This window comes from Aulostomus chinensis, chromosome 7 (genome assembly GCF_037954235.1).
Source record: "Aulostomus chinensis isolate RoL2024-O1b breed Wild chromosome 7, RoL_Achi_v1.0, whole genome shotgun sequence".
NCBI lineage: Eukaryota > Metazoa > Chordata > Actinopteri > Syngnathiformes > Aulostomidae > Aulostomus > Aulostomus chinensis.
Genome location: NC_141326.1, coordinates 14,187,938 through 14,200,758, shown reverse-complemented (window position 1 = coordinate 14,200,758; position 12,821 = coordinate 14,187,938). Strand labels below are relative to the sequence as shown.

The following is a 12,821-nucleotide window of genomic DNA, read 5'->3' as shown; positions in this document are numbered from 1 at the left end:
TTTAATGAAAATAAACTCTGTTTTTACAATACAAAAAGAAAAACAAATAAATATCTGTGTAGCCCAACAGTCCTCGGACATGCCTCCCGCACCGCTCTGCGTCATACTGATGGTAGCAGGAATGTGCAGTGAAATACAAGTGTCTGGGCTTCTGTTGGGTTCAGGAGAGACAGGAACTGTGAACTCACTGACCTGAGAAGCTAAACAGTGGTGGTGGTGGTGGTTTTTGTGGGTGTGTGCGGGGGGTAAATAAGGAGGTTAGTGACCCCATGAAAACAATCCCAGTTTAAGCTTCAAGGATGTCAGCGTCACAGCTGTCACCTGCCGTGAACACCAGCAGTACGAGGCTGCAGCGCGGGAGGCTTGTCTCAGTAACCTATGATCCCGAGAGGGAGACACAGACCCATCAGGCCACACTGAGGGAGTTTCACAAAACCAGGCAGGCTTGTTCTCAACTGCAAAAACGTGCACATATAAAGTCAGATTTCTCTCTCTCCTTAGCATCTGTATTTAGTTTGAGGGGAGTCAAGACGTCGAGGGGGGAAACAAAGAGGTGAGGATTTAAGTGCCTCAGTGATTGTCAGTTTTAAAAACCCTGATCTTAATTCTACATTTAAAAAGCCTTTCAAAATAAAACTATTACAATTACTTGAACACAATTCATTGCTGCTTTTTCATAGGCTAAAATAATTCATGTTGTACAGGCATTTGAAAATAAGTCCTAAAAAAATGTGTTACAATTTACACTGGATACATTTGGTTCCATTACAAAGTGGGGCATTTTAAATTTTGAAATGACTTTTTGGGATCTAGAAATTGAAATTCACCATGTAGTAGTGTACTTTTGTGTGACAAATTAATAAATATCTTTGGACTGACAGGTTGGCGGAACAGGTCATTTAAAGTCTCCGAGAAGAAATTATGTGTGTATATATCAATATTTTCTGACATGTCGGGAAAAAAAACAACCATCTGTGGATTAATCAAGAAAATAATTGGCTGAGTAGTTGATGAAAGAATCCATTTACAACACCAATCAGAACCAAAGCCTTTGTGAAACCCCCTTCAACCAGATCATCAGTAAAACAGACTGGGTATGGTTTTAAATATTTTATATAAAAATTGCGATAAATATATATGGTAGGGGGGGTGGACAACACAGATTTTTTTTTCCTCTACATTCACGCCACACAAGCAGCATTTTTAATTGCCAGAAAAAAATATGGCAAATTAAAAAAAAAACCCAAAACAGAACAAAAAACTGGCGACTTGTCTTCATTAACCCCTGTGCCACATCATCTCTCTATAGCTCTCTATATAAATATATATATATGCGTTGATCTTTAAGCTGTACATTGAAGGGAACTACAACATAAGGTGTTTTACATCTCACTGTGGGTCGGTACATCTCTCTGTAGCAACATTCGTGCCAGCCTCAAATATGTGAAATATGTGCAAGTCTCTTTTTTTTGGCCTCGTCTGGAGTGCCCACGAACTGTAAATATACAAATTAATCACTGCAAAAAGTCAAAAAATGTCGCTTTACCAAACCGTAGCGTTTTTGCTCCTAAAAGTCTGGTGTAGAGATGATGTGTTTTGGTATGTGAGGGGTTCATAGAAGCGTAACAAGCAGAGGCTCCACCGCCGGCAGCATCTCTGCGTTGGCTGGGTTTAACATGGTGGCGTTTACTGCAGCAGAGTAGCTCTTTATCAGCTGTGAGAGTGGCAGAGGTGGAACTGTACAAGATTATTTAAACATTATAACCTCCTTTAGCTTTAAATCCTTTATAGTCATTCAGGGCCATTTGTCTTAGAAAATGTCATAATGTAGGTCATATGTAAACATGTCTAAACATTTAATCACATTTTTCCCACACTGGGAAGAATGTGAGTAAAAATGCATTTGTACAGTTCTAACTTGAGTTGTACGCATGCTTATATATATATATATATATATATATATATATATATATATATATATATATATATATATATATATATATATATATATATATATATATATATATATATATATACACATATATGTATATATGTGTGTGTGTGTGTGTGTGTGTGTGTGTGTGTGTGTGTGTGTTGTCCAAATATCCAGAACATGGTTCCTTAGGTCTTTTGTGTGTCCAGTTTTCGGGGATGTATGTTTGATGTTCTCTTCAACTCTTCCTGAAAGAGAAGTCACAGCAGAAATTCGTGGATTTAGCTGCTAGGAAGGAAGTGGAACCCTGAGCTCTCAGGTGATTTATGAGCTAGCTTATGGAACTGCTGCCCAACCAATATAACTTCCTGTTGAGGCATTCAGAAAACAAGCACATTAGCCCCCCTGTTTCCCAGACAACAATGCATAAACAGTTAATTAAAGAGATGTATTAATGGGTACTAATCATTAAGTCATAGTCTTTCAACAGCCTCTTACATGCTAATTATTCATGAAGGTAAATGACCTTGTTTACTACTGATATCCTGCAGACTCCTCCTCCATTCTCTCGTCCTCCTGCTCGACGTCCTCCTCCATTTTCTCCTCCCCTCCTGCTCTCTCCCTCTCCTCCTCCTCAGCTCTCCTCTCTCCCTCCCTGGATGACATGGTGCTGCTCTGTCGCCCTCGCTGCCTCTGGCTGCGCCGTATCTTGCGAGTGAGACTTTTCCTCCTTGACGCTAAAGAGGAGGTCTGAGCCTGAGCTGTAGCTGGACTGGGCAACGGGGACATTGTGGGACATGAGGAGGAAGGGGAGGAGGGTTTGGACCTGGACAGAGGGCTCTGAGCTGGTGTTGAGCCTGGGGAGGGAGGAATGGATATATCTAGTGGATGGCCTGTAGATGTAGAGGTGATGGCTGCAGAGGGTTGTGAGTGTGAGCCAATGGGGTTGAAGGGTGTCTGGGACAGGCAACAGGATGCCAACCCCTCCAGTTCTGGATGTGGAGCTGCGGTGGTGGATGTGCAGACTGTGGATGAATCAGGAGCCGTAGAGCACCCAGCTGCTTTGCTGTCAGCAGGACCTCTGGGAGGAGAGTCTAAGAAGAAGATCAAATAAAAAGCATTTGTTTTATTCTGTTCAATCCTGCAATCCTAGCAATTCAATATTTGCAGTGTTTCCTCCCACCAGGGCCACTACTGGTCTGAGACTCATCAGTCATCGGGGGCTCTGCTTCCTCCTGGATCGTTGGTACTGATGCTAGTAGACCTGTCACGCACGAAATCAGTGCATTATGAAAAGATTTTAAACATCATCTGCCAAACCACAATATACATCCTCTATAGATACACCCAGGGCCCAATTTGAAGCATGGCGCAAGCTGGCGGTCGGTCACGTGCAAGCATCATTTGCTAGTTTCAAACTGGCAAATAATGACATTTTCCAGCCTAGCGCCCTTTAACTCCCGAATGAACCTGTGCTCTGCTTGCACCAGCAGGTGCTTAAGTATGTTCATGAGTTGTGGTCTGGTGCAATCAGGATGTATTGCTATTTTAGGACACCAGAAAACATTTGCTTCACAAACCAAGAGGCGGCTGGTCTTTGGTCAGTGGCGTTATGTGTCAAGTGTGATTTAAACATCAATCAGATGAGCAGTTGCGCAGCATTGCAGTGTGATTCTATTGATGCTTGAAAATGTGGAAAAATTGGCTGCCATCTCTTCCCAGGCCTGCTTCATCTCTGATGGCTTCTGTGGATTCCTGCTGCTCCTGTATATAAACTTAGACTTGTGTGCAGGCTTTCTCCGGGCAGATGAGGAGGTCCATTTCTTCAGAGAAGAAGCCTCACTTCTCCCCAGCTGAAATGCATCAGCCACTGAAATAGCAACACACCAAGTCCTTCCTCAACCTGAGCTTTAAAAAGAATGGCATGAGGAACTCTAATTGATTTAAGTGACGTCCACAACTGCCTCTTTGCGCCACGGTTTACTCTGGTTAAGCGACCTCCAGATACCAAAATGGCGCTGAACTTGCCTGAATGACGGTGCACATATAACGACTTCTGCTACCCACATGGTGCCATAGATCGCTTAAATAGGGCCCTCAGTGTTGCAGGCATTTTCCATCTGCGATTTAAAATTCTTGTCATAACTTCACATTCACAGGAACAAGGAAGTGAAACACAAAGCTGGATCCTTCAATCACTGTCGTGCCGCAGTGAGGTGAACCTCAGATCTGACCCGTACAGGAGGGAAAAAAAAACCCTCATGGCTTCTTAGTTGGATAAAAGACAAATCCGACCGCCACAAACATGCTCTTCTACTTTTATGTGTTTGCTCCAGTTAACTTACTGAGTCCTCTGTAATGGGAGAGTTGCTGGTAAACTTGTTTCATCCTCTCAATGTTGAGCCTGCTGCCCTCAGCGTGGTTGATCATTGGTTTGGGATAATGTACTCCTACCACGCAGTTGGCGGCCTTTTGGATCGACTCTGGGGCGTTCCAGGGCTCATAGATGTAGCGGTTTGGGTAGTCCTTCAAGATGGGGATGTAACGCCTGAAGGTGCACACAGTCAGTTGACAGATGAGCACAAATCTTTAACATGATGGAAACGTCTCTGAGGTGTAATATGAGGAAACGCAACCAACGTAAGGTGTACCTGATGTAGTCTCCTGATGAGTCAGTTCTCCTTCCAAAGCCCACGGGACAGTAGCAGTGGAAGAACTGTTGGAAGAAGGCACTGCAGGACAACCACATCCAACTGCCAGCGTTTACACTCCAGTCTGCATCCAGAAGCAGCTCCTCAAACACCTGCAGGACACATACATCCACCGTGTTGACTGTAGGACATACACCAGCCTCCGCAGTCCCCGCAGTGAACTCCCTCCACATTCTACCTTCATGCCACTCTCCCAGCTGATCCAGAGGTCTCCCCTAGTGAGGAAACAGGCCACAGCGTGCCGGGCCAAGTGGTGAATCCAGCCCTCCTGCCTAAGCTGGGTCATGATGGCATCAATCCAAGGGAAACCAGTCCGACCCTCGGCCCATTTGGCTAGTGCTTCTGGGTTTTGGTCCCATGGGATCTGGAAACAAAGGAATTACACAGGGGAGCCATATGAGCAGCTTGCTTTTAGTTTTTGAGACATTTTTAATGTATCAATTTAAGAGGAAAAGAATAAAAAGGTCCAAAGCAGAGCTACTAATGTAGACACAAAAACCCTCAACACAATTTACTCTCTTTACCCAAAAGGGAAAGTAAGGTGAAAATTCAGATTTGCTTCCGAGCTTCACATCAGCAGCCCACTTGCCATCATGAGGAGGGACAGCGGGTTTTCCACCACAACCCCCAGAACCCCCCCACCCCCATCCCCACTATGACCATCCTGCTACCCTAACTCATGGCATCTTTGTATTTCACAGTTAAAGACCAATCAGGAGTAATAGCAATACTTGAAAATGCGAACTAAACCCACCTGGACACAGATGGGGTTTCCCTCCATACGATCAAAATTTGGGTTGTTGGTGGCGGCGGTGTAGAAGAACTCCCTCCATAAGAGCTGGCCGAACAGGGACAGAGGAGGACTGCAGCGCTTACGCAGCTGAGATGGGGGAGGGGGACACAATTTGATGATCCATTCCAACAATGATTAATCACAATTGCGCCAGGAAGCAATATGTGTGTGACTGTGAGGGGATATTGTGAGTACCTTCATGTAGAGCTCTCGCAGGTTGTAGTACAGAACCCTACAGGACAGACAGCCGAAGCGCAGGTATGGGCTGAGGCCCGTAGGACTGGCATAGAGGGAGCACATGCTGACCCGAGGGTGCTCAATGTTAGCCACCCACACCTGCACAAGCACACAAACAACACACAAGGACTCACCTGGGATATTGCTAAAGCTACAGGATGATGACTTTCTATTAATAATGAGTCCTTTTTGGAATTAAAATTTCTAATTGCAGAACAGGTGTCTTTTCATGATCTCACGACTGTTGTAAATTGATCTTCTTTGGGTTTGGAGTGTGTCTTGTTTTGCAAAGACTTCCAATAAATCAGTGACTTTAGGTTGGAAGAAACTGAACTGATAGTGGTACTGAAAGTGAACCTACTAACAAACTGAAGGTGTACAGTGCTCTACAGTGTAATCTGTAACTACAGCTTCACTGATTGGTTCACCTTTTTGTCCAGATGTTTGTTGAGTCTGTCCAAGGCCTCCGACTCTCCTCCTTTCCACACAGCTGGAGGCAACCCCTCTGTCCTGAAACCTAAACACACATTTCCCCTGTGAGTAGCTACAAACCTTGAATAAGCGCTTCCTGCTCTCGACTGCATGAATATCAAGCTGGGCTTCATTTGGCGTGGTGTTCCAGCAATGTGAGTCACAGCCAACATGTAGGATGTTATGTGGTTTAACAAAAAGCATCTAAATGACAGATTTCTGTGTGCGGTCCTCCTTGTCTGCTGACCCTCAAAACGTTTACCTAGTTCTTCCAGGGAAGGTATACTGTAGAGCTGGTTGTGGTTGTCAGCTATTTTAGTGCGACACTTGTCCATCTGCTGCTGGGTGATGGGAGGTAGTGGCCTCCGGGGCAACTCCAGTCTGCTCACGATGGTTTGAAAACGCTTAAATGTCAGTGGAGGGCTGTTGTTGTTCATCTCTATTATCCTGCAAGCAAATAAAACACAGAAATCTAATACACAGCAGAAGATCTCATCAGCAAAAATGTTCTGTTCGTTGATCTAGTGCGAAAGGATTTGTTTCACGGCAACCTGCATGATTAGACCTGTGATCCTTGTTTATCAGTGACACTGTTGGTTCGATGGTGGATTTTGGGTGTTTCTGAATATCCAGTTACTGACGGAAATGCAGCCGAATGCTCAGGGGTCATATTCACAGTTGATATTCTGAGTTCCGGAGCTCAAACAACAGTATGTGGAACAATCCTACTTGTGTTTCTATCGTCCTCTGTAACTGAATCAACTTTACAAGTGGAGCCTGATCCGTCAGTTATTATATCAACTACAGTGGCACCAAAGTATGCGCACGCGTGGCTACACATTGTTTTCACAGCCATAAAGATGAAGAAGGGGATGTATATTGTGATTTTTAAAAAAATTTCTATAATATAAACTGTTTGTATCCTTCTGTGAAACACCTAAAATGTAAAATCTTTTTTAAAAATATTGAAAGTTCTTAAACACATGATTATAAAGATTTTGCATCAAGAAAGGTATCAAAGAATAAAGGCCGTACTTTTATCTTTTTTGCAACTACATCACAGCGTGTTATGAGCACAGTGCTAACACCTGTTAAAAGCATTGGTGGTAATATCAAGTGTGTCATGTTTTGGGTTTTTTTTTTTCCATCCTGGTTTCTTGGCTGAGAGAGAGACGCTCTGTATTTATAGTGTCTATCTTATACAACCTTTCTTTATCGGCGAGGCAGCTCTGGATCTGCGATTGGTGGATATGCAGCAGACATGGCCTCCCATTGGTCCACTCATTGTCACTAATACCAATGAGAGTAGTAAACACATGTCCTGGAGCACAGATATAGACAGTCCAGCTGAGGGAGCGCACACAGCAGCTAAGCTCCCGGCTGAATCCAGCTCCTTATGTAATGCAGTGTTGTAATAGTGTTGCAGTCCAGACAAGGGCAGGTTTTCATATGTGGACGGTCCTCTCCTCCCTCTCCACCTCCCTCCTCTACCACCTGCTAACAGGTGTGATCCACAGTGGCAGGAGATGACCACCGGATGGCACCAGGGTTTATCCATATTCCGCATCTCCTGGGCCTAGGATTTCAGATGTCATCTGGAGTTTGATCGATCAGGGAACGGTCAAATGAAAACAACGGATCCTGAAATCCTGACTGACATCACACGTTCAGCCTCAGCTCTTCCAAACATTTGAGTGCTGACAGCAAATAATCTGATCTAGATTGGTCAAAGATGTTTTCGATGAAAAATTATGTTTCTTTTAATGTGCATTTTCAGATTTTCTTTTCAAACAAAATTAACAAACCAACCCACTCTATGCAGGCTGCTACTAGCTTACAGAGAAAATAATGGGTGACCATTTTCTCCTTTTTATGGGAGGACGGCATGAATTAGTTAGAGTTTATGACCTGAATAGACATAACATGAATAGAAATGCATGCATAGATAGATAGATAGATAGACACATATTATATATAAATATTTGATATATATAGATATAGACTGATATATAGATATATACAGATATAATTTTATATACACACGCATGTATTTTTTTTTCTTTAATGCCTTGGGGAGAGGCTTTTATTTATATTTTGATTGTTTTAGAGGCTGTATTGAGTGAGAGAGAGGTGCTGTTCATTTGTTTGTCCAAAAAAAAAAAAAAATTGTATATCCTCTTTCCTTAAAAGTCATTACTGGGCACATCCAGATCACATTTATTATTTTAACTTTGATTAAATTTCTCAGGAAATATTACATGGTCCTTCTTGTAAAGACTCCAGTTTATACTTATGTTTTGTGCGTGCGCATGTGTGTGTGTGTGTGTGTGTGTGTGTGTGTGTGTGTGTGTGTGTGTGTGTGTGTGTGTGTGTGTGAGACAAACCTATCCAGGTTATAGATTGTGTGTGAGTTTTTGACAATGGTCTCCACTCCAAACTCTTGTGCCATCTTGATAATGGCACCGTCCCGCTCCTTCCCATAAGGCTCTGGGTCATACTCAAATGTCAAGCGGGTCATTTTCCACTCCTTCACCGACAAAGAGAAAGAAAAGCCCAACACATTAGAGAGGCTTTTGAGAGGCCACTTTTACGTTTTTAATACCAAGCAGGAGCTGCTGCCTGCTGCATTTATGTTTCACTGAGGGCGAACACACACGGTCATGTCAACCCTCTCAGATGACTGAGGTAGAGCGTACAGAGTGTGATATACTTTTTGCACGTCATACAACGTTAGTTAAATGTTCACATTCCAAGCTCTGATTACCAGATCGCTTCTCGCTTCTTCCTGTATGCCTGTCTGTTGAGTTAAGAGCAATATCTAAAAGACTACTAAAGAATGTGCTCAGACCTGTTCTAACAGTAAGTCAGATAAACATTCATTGTGGACCAGGATGGATCATTTGGACTGAATATGGTGCTGCTAGCACCTGGCCTCCTTAATCCGAACGAGCGAGAGAATCAGAGCACAGTTTGCGTGATGCAAAATAAGGTATTGTTTTTGGTTCTGGTCCCGTGTGTGTTCACTCTGACTTTTGTAATAATACAGTCGTTAAAAACTAAGGGCCTGTGTCCACCGAGGCATTTTTTTTCCCCCATCTGTAATTGCCAGATTCTATTCTGAGTGCGTTTGAATGCTCTGGAGGCACAACATTGTTTGCGCCAAAAAACTTTGGATGCTGCACTACTTTAATATTATCCACTTTAGTAAAAGCGACAGCTTAAGGTACTACATAAGTACTTTCCCTCACCCCTGCTCCTGATGAAATGAAGGCTGGACCACAAAGGAGAGAGGGGATGGGCCCATCAAGTCTGTGAAGGCTAATTTGATTTTACAGGTGAGAAAATCGTCTGGTTCCAGATCTCCTCAGCTATGATTTAGCACTTGTACACGTAGTATCTGACGGGTGGTATTTTAGGTATTTGTCCTTTACAGGTCAGAAAATTAGCAGTAACCAGTCTCAACACAAATGTTAGTAAATACACAAGTGGCAGGCAGATTAGCTTCACTCGACTGCCAGAGAATAGGTAATGCTGTTGTACCATTTTCAACTCTCTGTGACCAGAAACAGCATAGGTGGCTTTTGTAGATGATGCTCAGCACCACATCGCACTGCTGCCATTTATAACATAACATACAAATATAGTAATCGCATAGCAAACAATTCAAAAGCCGCAATAGCATTTGGAGAAAATGCTCTGGTGAACACAGGCTATGATGGCCAGTTGATCACTGGACTGTTTTGCTGGTGTCATCCTGCACCAGTGGCACAAATGGTAGGTCACGAAGCACATCGCTGGGCCTGTGACATTCCTAGTCTCTGGTGTCAAAGACAACATGATCATTATGATTAAAATCATAATTACAGCCTCTCAACATAAATAGCGAAGTGAACAAATTCATATTAGAAACATGCAGCAACTAGTCAGTTTTGGCCGGGACAACTACACAATCTTTTCACTTGCCAGAATCTGTCTAGTTCCTCCACAGAGACGAAGTCTGACAACAGATCGATATTAAGACTACTGTGGTCAGCACACTTTGCTGTTTACATGCTATGAGTTGTGACAAGTAACAGTACTGGTGCAGACCTTAAAAAGTCTTGGGAAAACATCAGCAGGCTGCCCTCGGACAACGAACAACCTGGAGTTGAACTTCCTCAGACTGCTGTCCAAGTCCTCCAGAGCTTCCAGCAGAAACCTGCAGACAGACACAAGGGATGAATGAATATATCACCGAGAGGGGTATTGAATGAAGTTGCTTTAGCGGTAACACACCTCCCATTCTATTACAAAGGATTCTGGCGCGGTCATAAAGTAAAAACAGCAAGAATAGCACAGTAAAAAGTCTGCCAAGTCTCCCGTTATCAGCTTTTCCCTTTAATCTCTTTCAAAATCACCCTTCCCTGCAATATTTAAAATTTATCTGCTTACAAAAGTTGTTTAAATTTTGATGGTTGAAAGTGGATTTATCTTTAACACCTATCCATTCAGCAGGTGTTAACATCAGTAGTCAGGTTTCTAACCAACTAAATCTCAACCAAATGTTTTAATAAAATAACAGGATAAGCAAATTATGAGTGTTTCTATCAACCACTGTTGTGTGAATCTTTGAAGTTCTCATCCTCTCTCTCTGAAATGGTCACACATGGTCATTTCTTCTAGAGATGCAGAACACTGAGTTTTTAAAAACAGCTCAGATTTACATGTGTTGATATTATCTTTATAAAAACGTTATATGCCATTTGTATATCACAGAAACTGAAAAGCATGTCAACATTGTGAGACTTTGAAAAAGTGACAAAAAGATATATTTATTGTTGTTTCTTCACCATTGACAAAAGAAGAAGGGATTGAGCAAAACTGGGTCATAATGTCGTCCATCGGAAAAATACATTAAATACAAACGTGTATCGATTTACTGTACCTTGCAATTTTAATATCTTGTTTGATGAGAGTTTTCACTGAAACGTGCCACAAAAATTCATCTTGACAATAAAACATCATCAAGGTTTAACTTAATAATTTACCACAAGCCAATAAATCCAAAACTCTTTGAAAGGTTAGACTAGAAATGATCGATCAAATTTCCTTTTTTAAAGTCAGGCAGTGATCCTTTATTTAATCAAATCTTTGCAACGTTAGTGATCATCAAACTGAGTACTGGATGCAAACAAGTACAGTATCCACAGCTGGCTTGTTTAGTGATTCATTTCCATGTTTATCAAATGGGAAATCAATAAACTTTGAAATGTTATTCATATTCTTGCACAGAAAACTTTGTGACGGTTATTTTACATGAACAATATCTGGCCGCAACTTATCCATCCCTAACGCAATTTATCCATGTACTGCTCTTCCTGTGTGAATGACGAGGAAGATATATTTGCTGACATGAATCTGTTAATTTGACATCAGTGGCAACATAAATAAAGTCTTTGACATTTGACCCAAGTAAGGTTATGTAACCTGCAAACTACAGTAAAATATCATTATCTAGCACTGGTGTGCTAATGTTTACGTGCACACTAAAACGTAAACCCAAAACGCAGTGGGATAAATCGTGTGAGAGTAAACACTGGGCTTGTGTTTTGGCTAACCGCTAACAGGCGCTTTAGCAAAATATTACATTTATAAAGCAGTACATTTGTATTCAATGCTTGACACTAGACATTTAAGAATCAATAAACATATCGTCATTTTCGTCACACTGGCGGTAAAAGAGGCCGACGTTGGACAGCGGGTCTCTTAGCTGTAGCTTATTTAGCATTCTCTCCATTTTAGCTAGCCTCAGCCTTAGCTGACTGACGTAAGGTGAGGCCCGAGCCTAAACTCAAACCACTGAACATTCAGGCAAACAAACAGTTGGCTGCTAAATTTTCAATGCAGTACTTCATATGTGACTGATGTCTGGAGGAACCTAAAAGCAACGCATGTTGAGATTAGTTACAAACCTCCATCGGTTGATTCCCACGTTCGCGGCTCCTGCGAACCACGGGTCCAGGATATAAACACAGCGCACTGTGTCAGCTCCATTGAGGGCCTCCTGCAACGCCGGATTATCGTGTAACCGCAGACCTTTGCGAAACCAGTGCACCGAATTCACCACCATGTTTACGTTTATTCCATCACTGGGGTAAAATCCAAGGAAATCTGTAGAAATGGACGCTGTAAAGGACAAAACCCGCAGGATAAAACACAAACAGGAGACTCCCAAGAAACTTTGATGTCTGTTGAAGTAGAACAACACTGGAGGGGGCGTGGTTAGTGGGAGGAGTACAATGTCAGTGTCATTGTTGCTCTTGCTGATTGGCTGAGGATAGAGCGTCAATGACAATTACAAAACCAGAAGATTCTGATTGGTCCATGGTCGGAACGTTAGATGTCTTCAGTGAGGAGCTGTGTCACGTTTCAGAATGGCTGCGGGGCAAAAGATGACGAGTCTGGAGACCTGCCGCGGTTTAAAGAAATATCACAATTCAGTTCAAAAACAGTTGCCGAAGTCATTTGGCAATTGAATTTATAATAACAATAAATGATGTAACATTACCTTCCGAACAGAGAAGGAGGTCACAATATCATGTCCCTAACATTCCCAGTTTGAAACTATTTTAGTTTTAGAAGTTTGTTTTTTTAATGATGAAAAATAATAGATAATTGTGCCCACAGCGCATGTATC

The 12,821-nt window shown here is 42.3% G+C and overlaps 1 protein-coding gene across 1 annotated transcript; it reads right to left on the bottom strand.

The window, feature by feature from the left end:
* Positions 1–2,036: 2,036 nt before the first annotated feature.
* cry2 (cryptochrome circadian regulator 2) lies at positions 2,037–12,407 on the bottom strand. The gene is made up of 13 exons (XM_086208603.1): positions 12,097–12,407; positions 10,235–10,343; positions 8,530–8,672; positions 6,408–6,592; positions 6,103–6,191; positions 5,633–5,773; positions 5,399–5,524; positions 4,823–5,008; positions 4,585–4,736; positions 4,279–4,481; positions 3,117–3,197; positions 2,460–3,027; positions 2,037–2,181 (listed from the first exon to the last, which is right to left on the bottom strand). Exons 1-12 carry the CDS (start codon positions 12,252–12,254, stop codon positions 2,468–2,470), a joined length of 2,133 nt encoding a protein of 710 aa, XP_086064729.1. The 5' UTR covers positions 12,255–12,407; the 3' UTR covers positions 2,037–2,181; positions 2,460–2,467.
* Between the last annotated feature and the right edge of the window lie 414 nt (positions 12,408–12,821).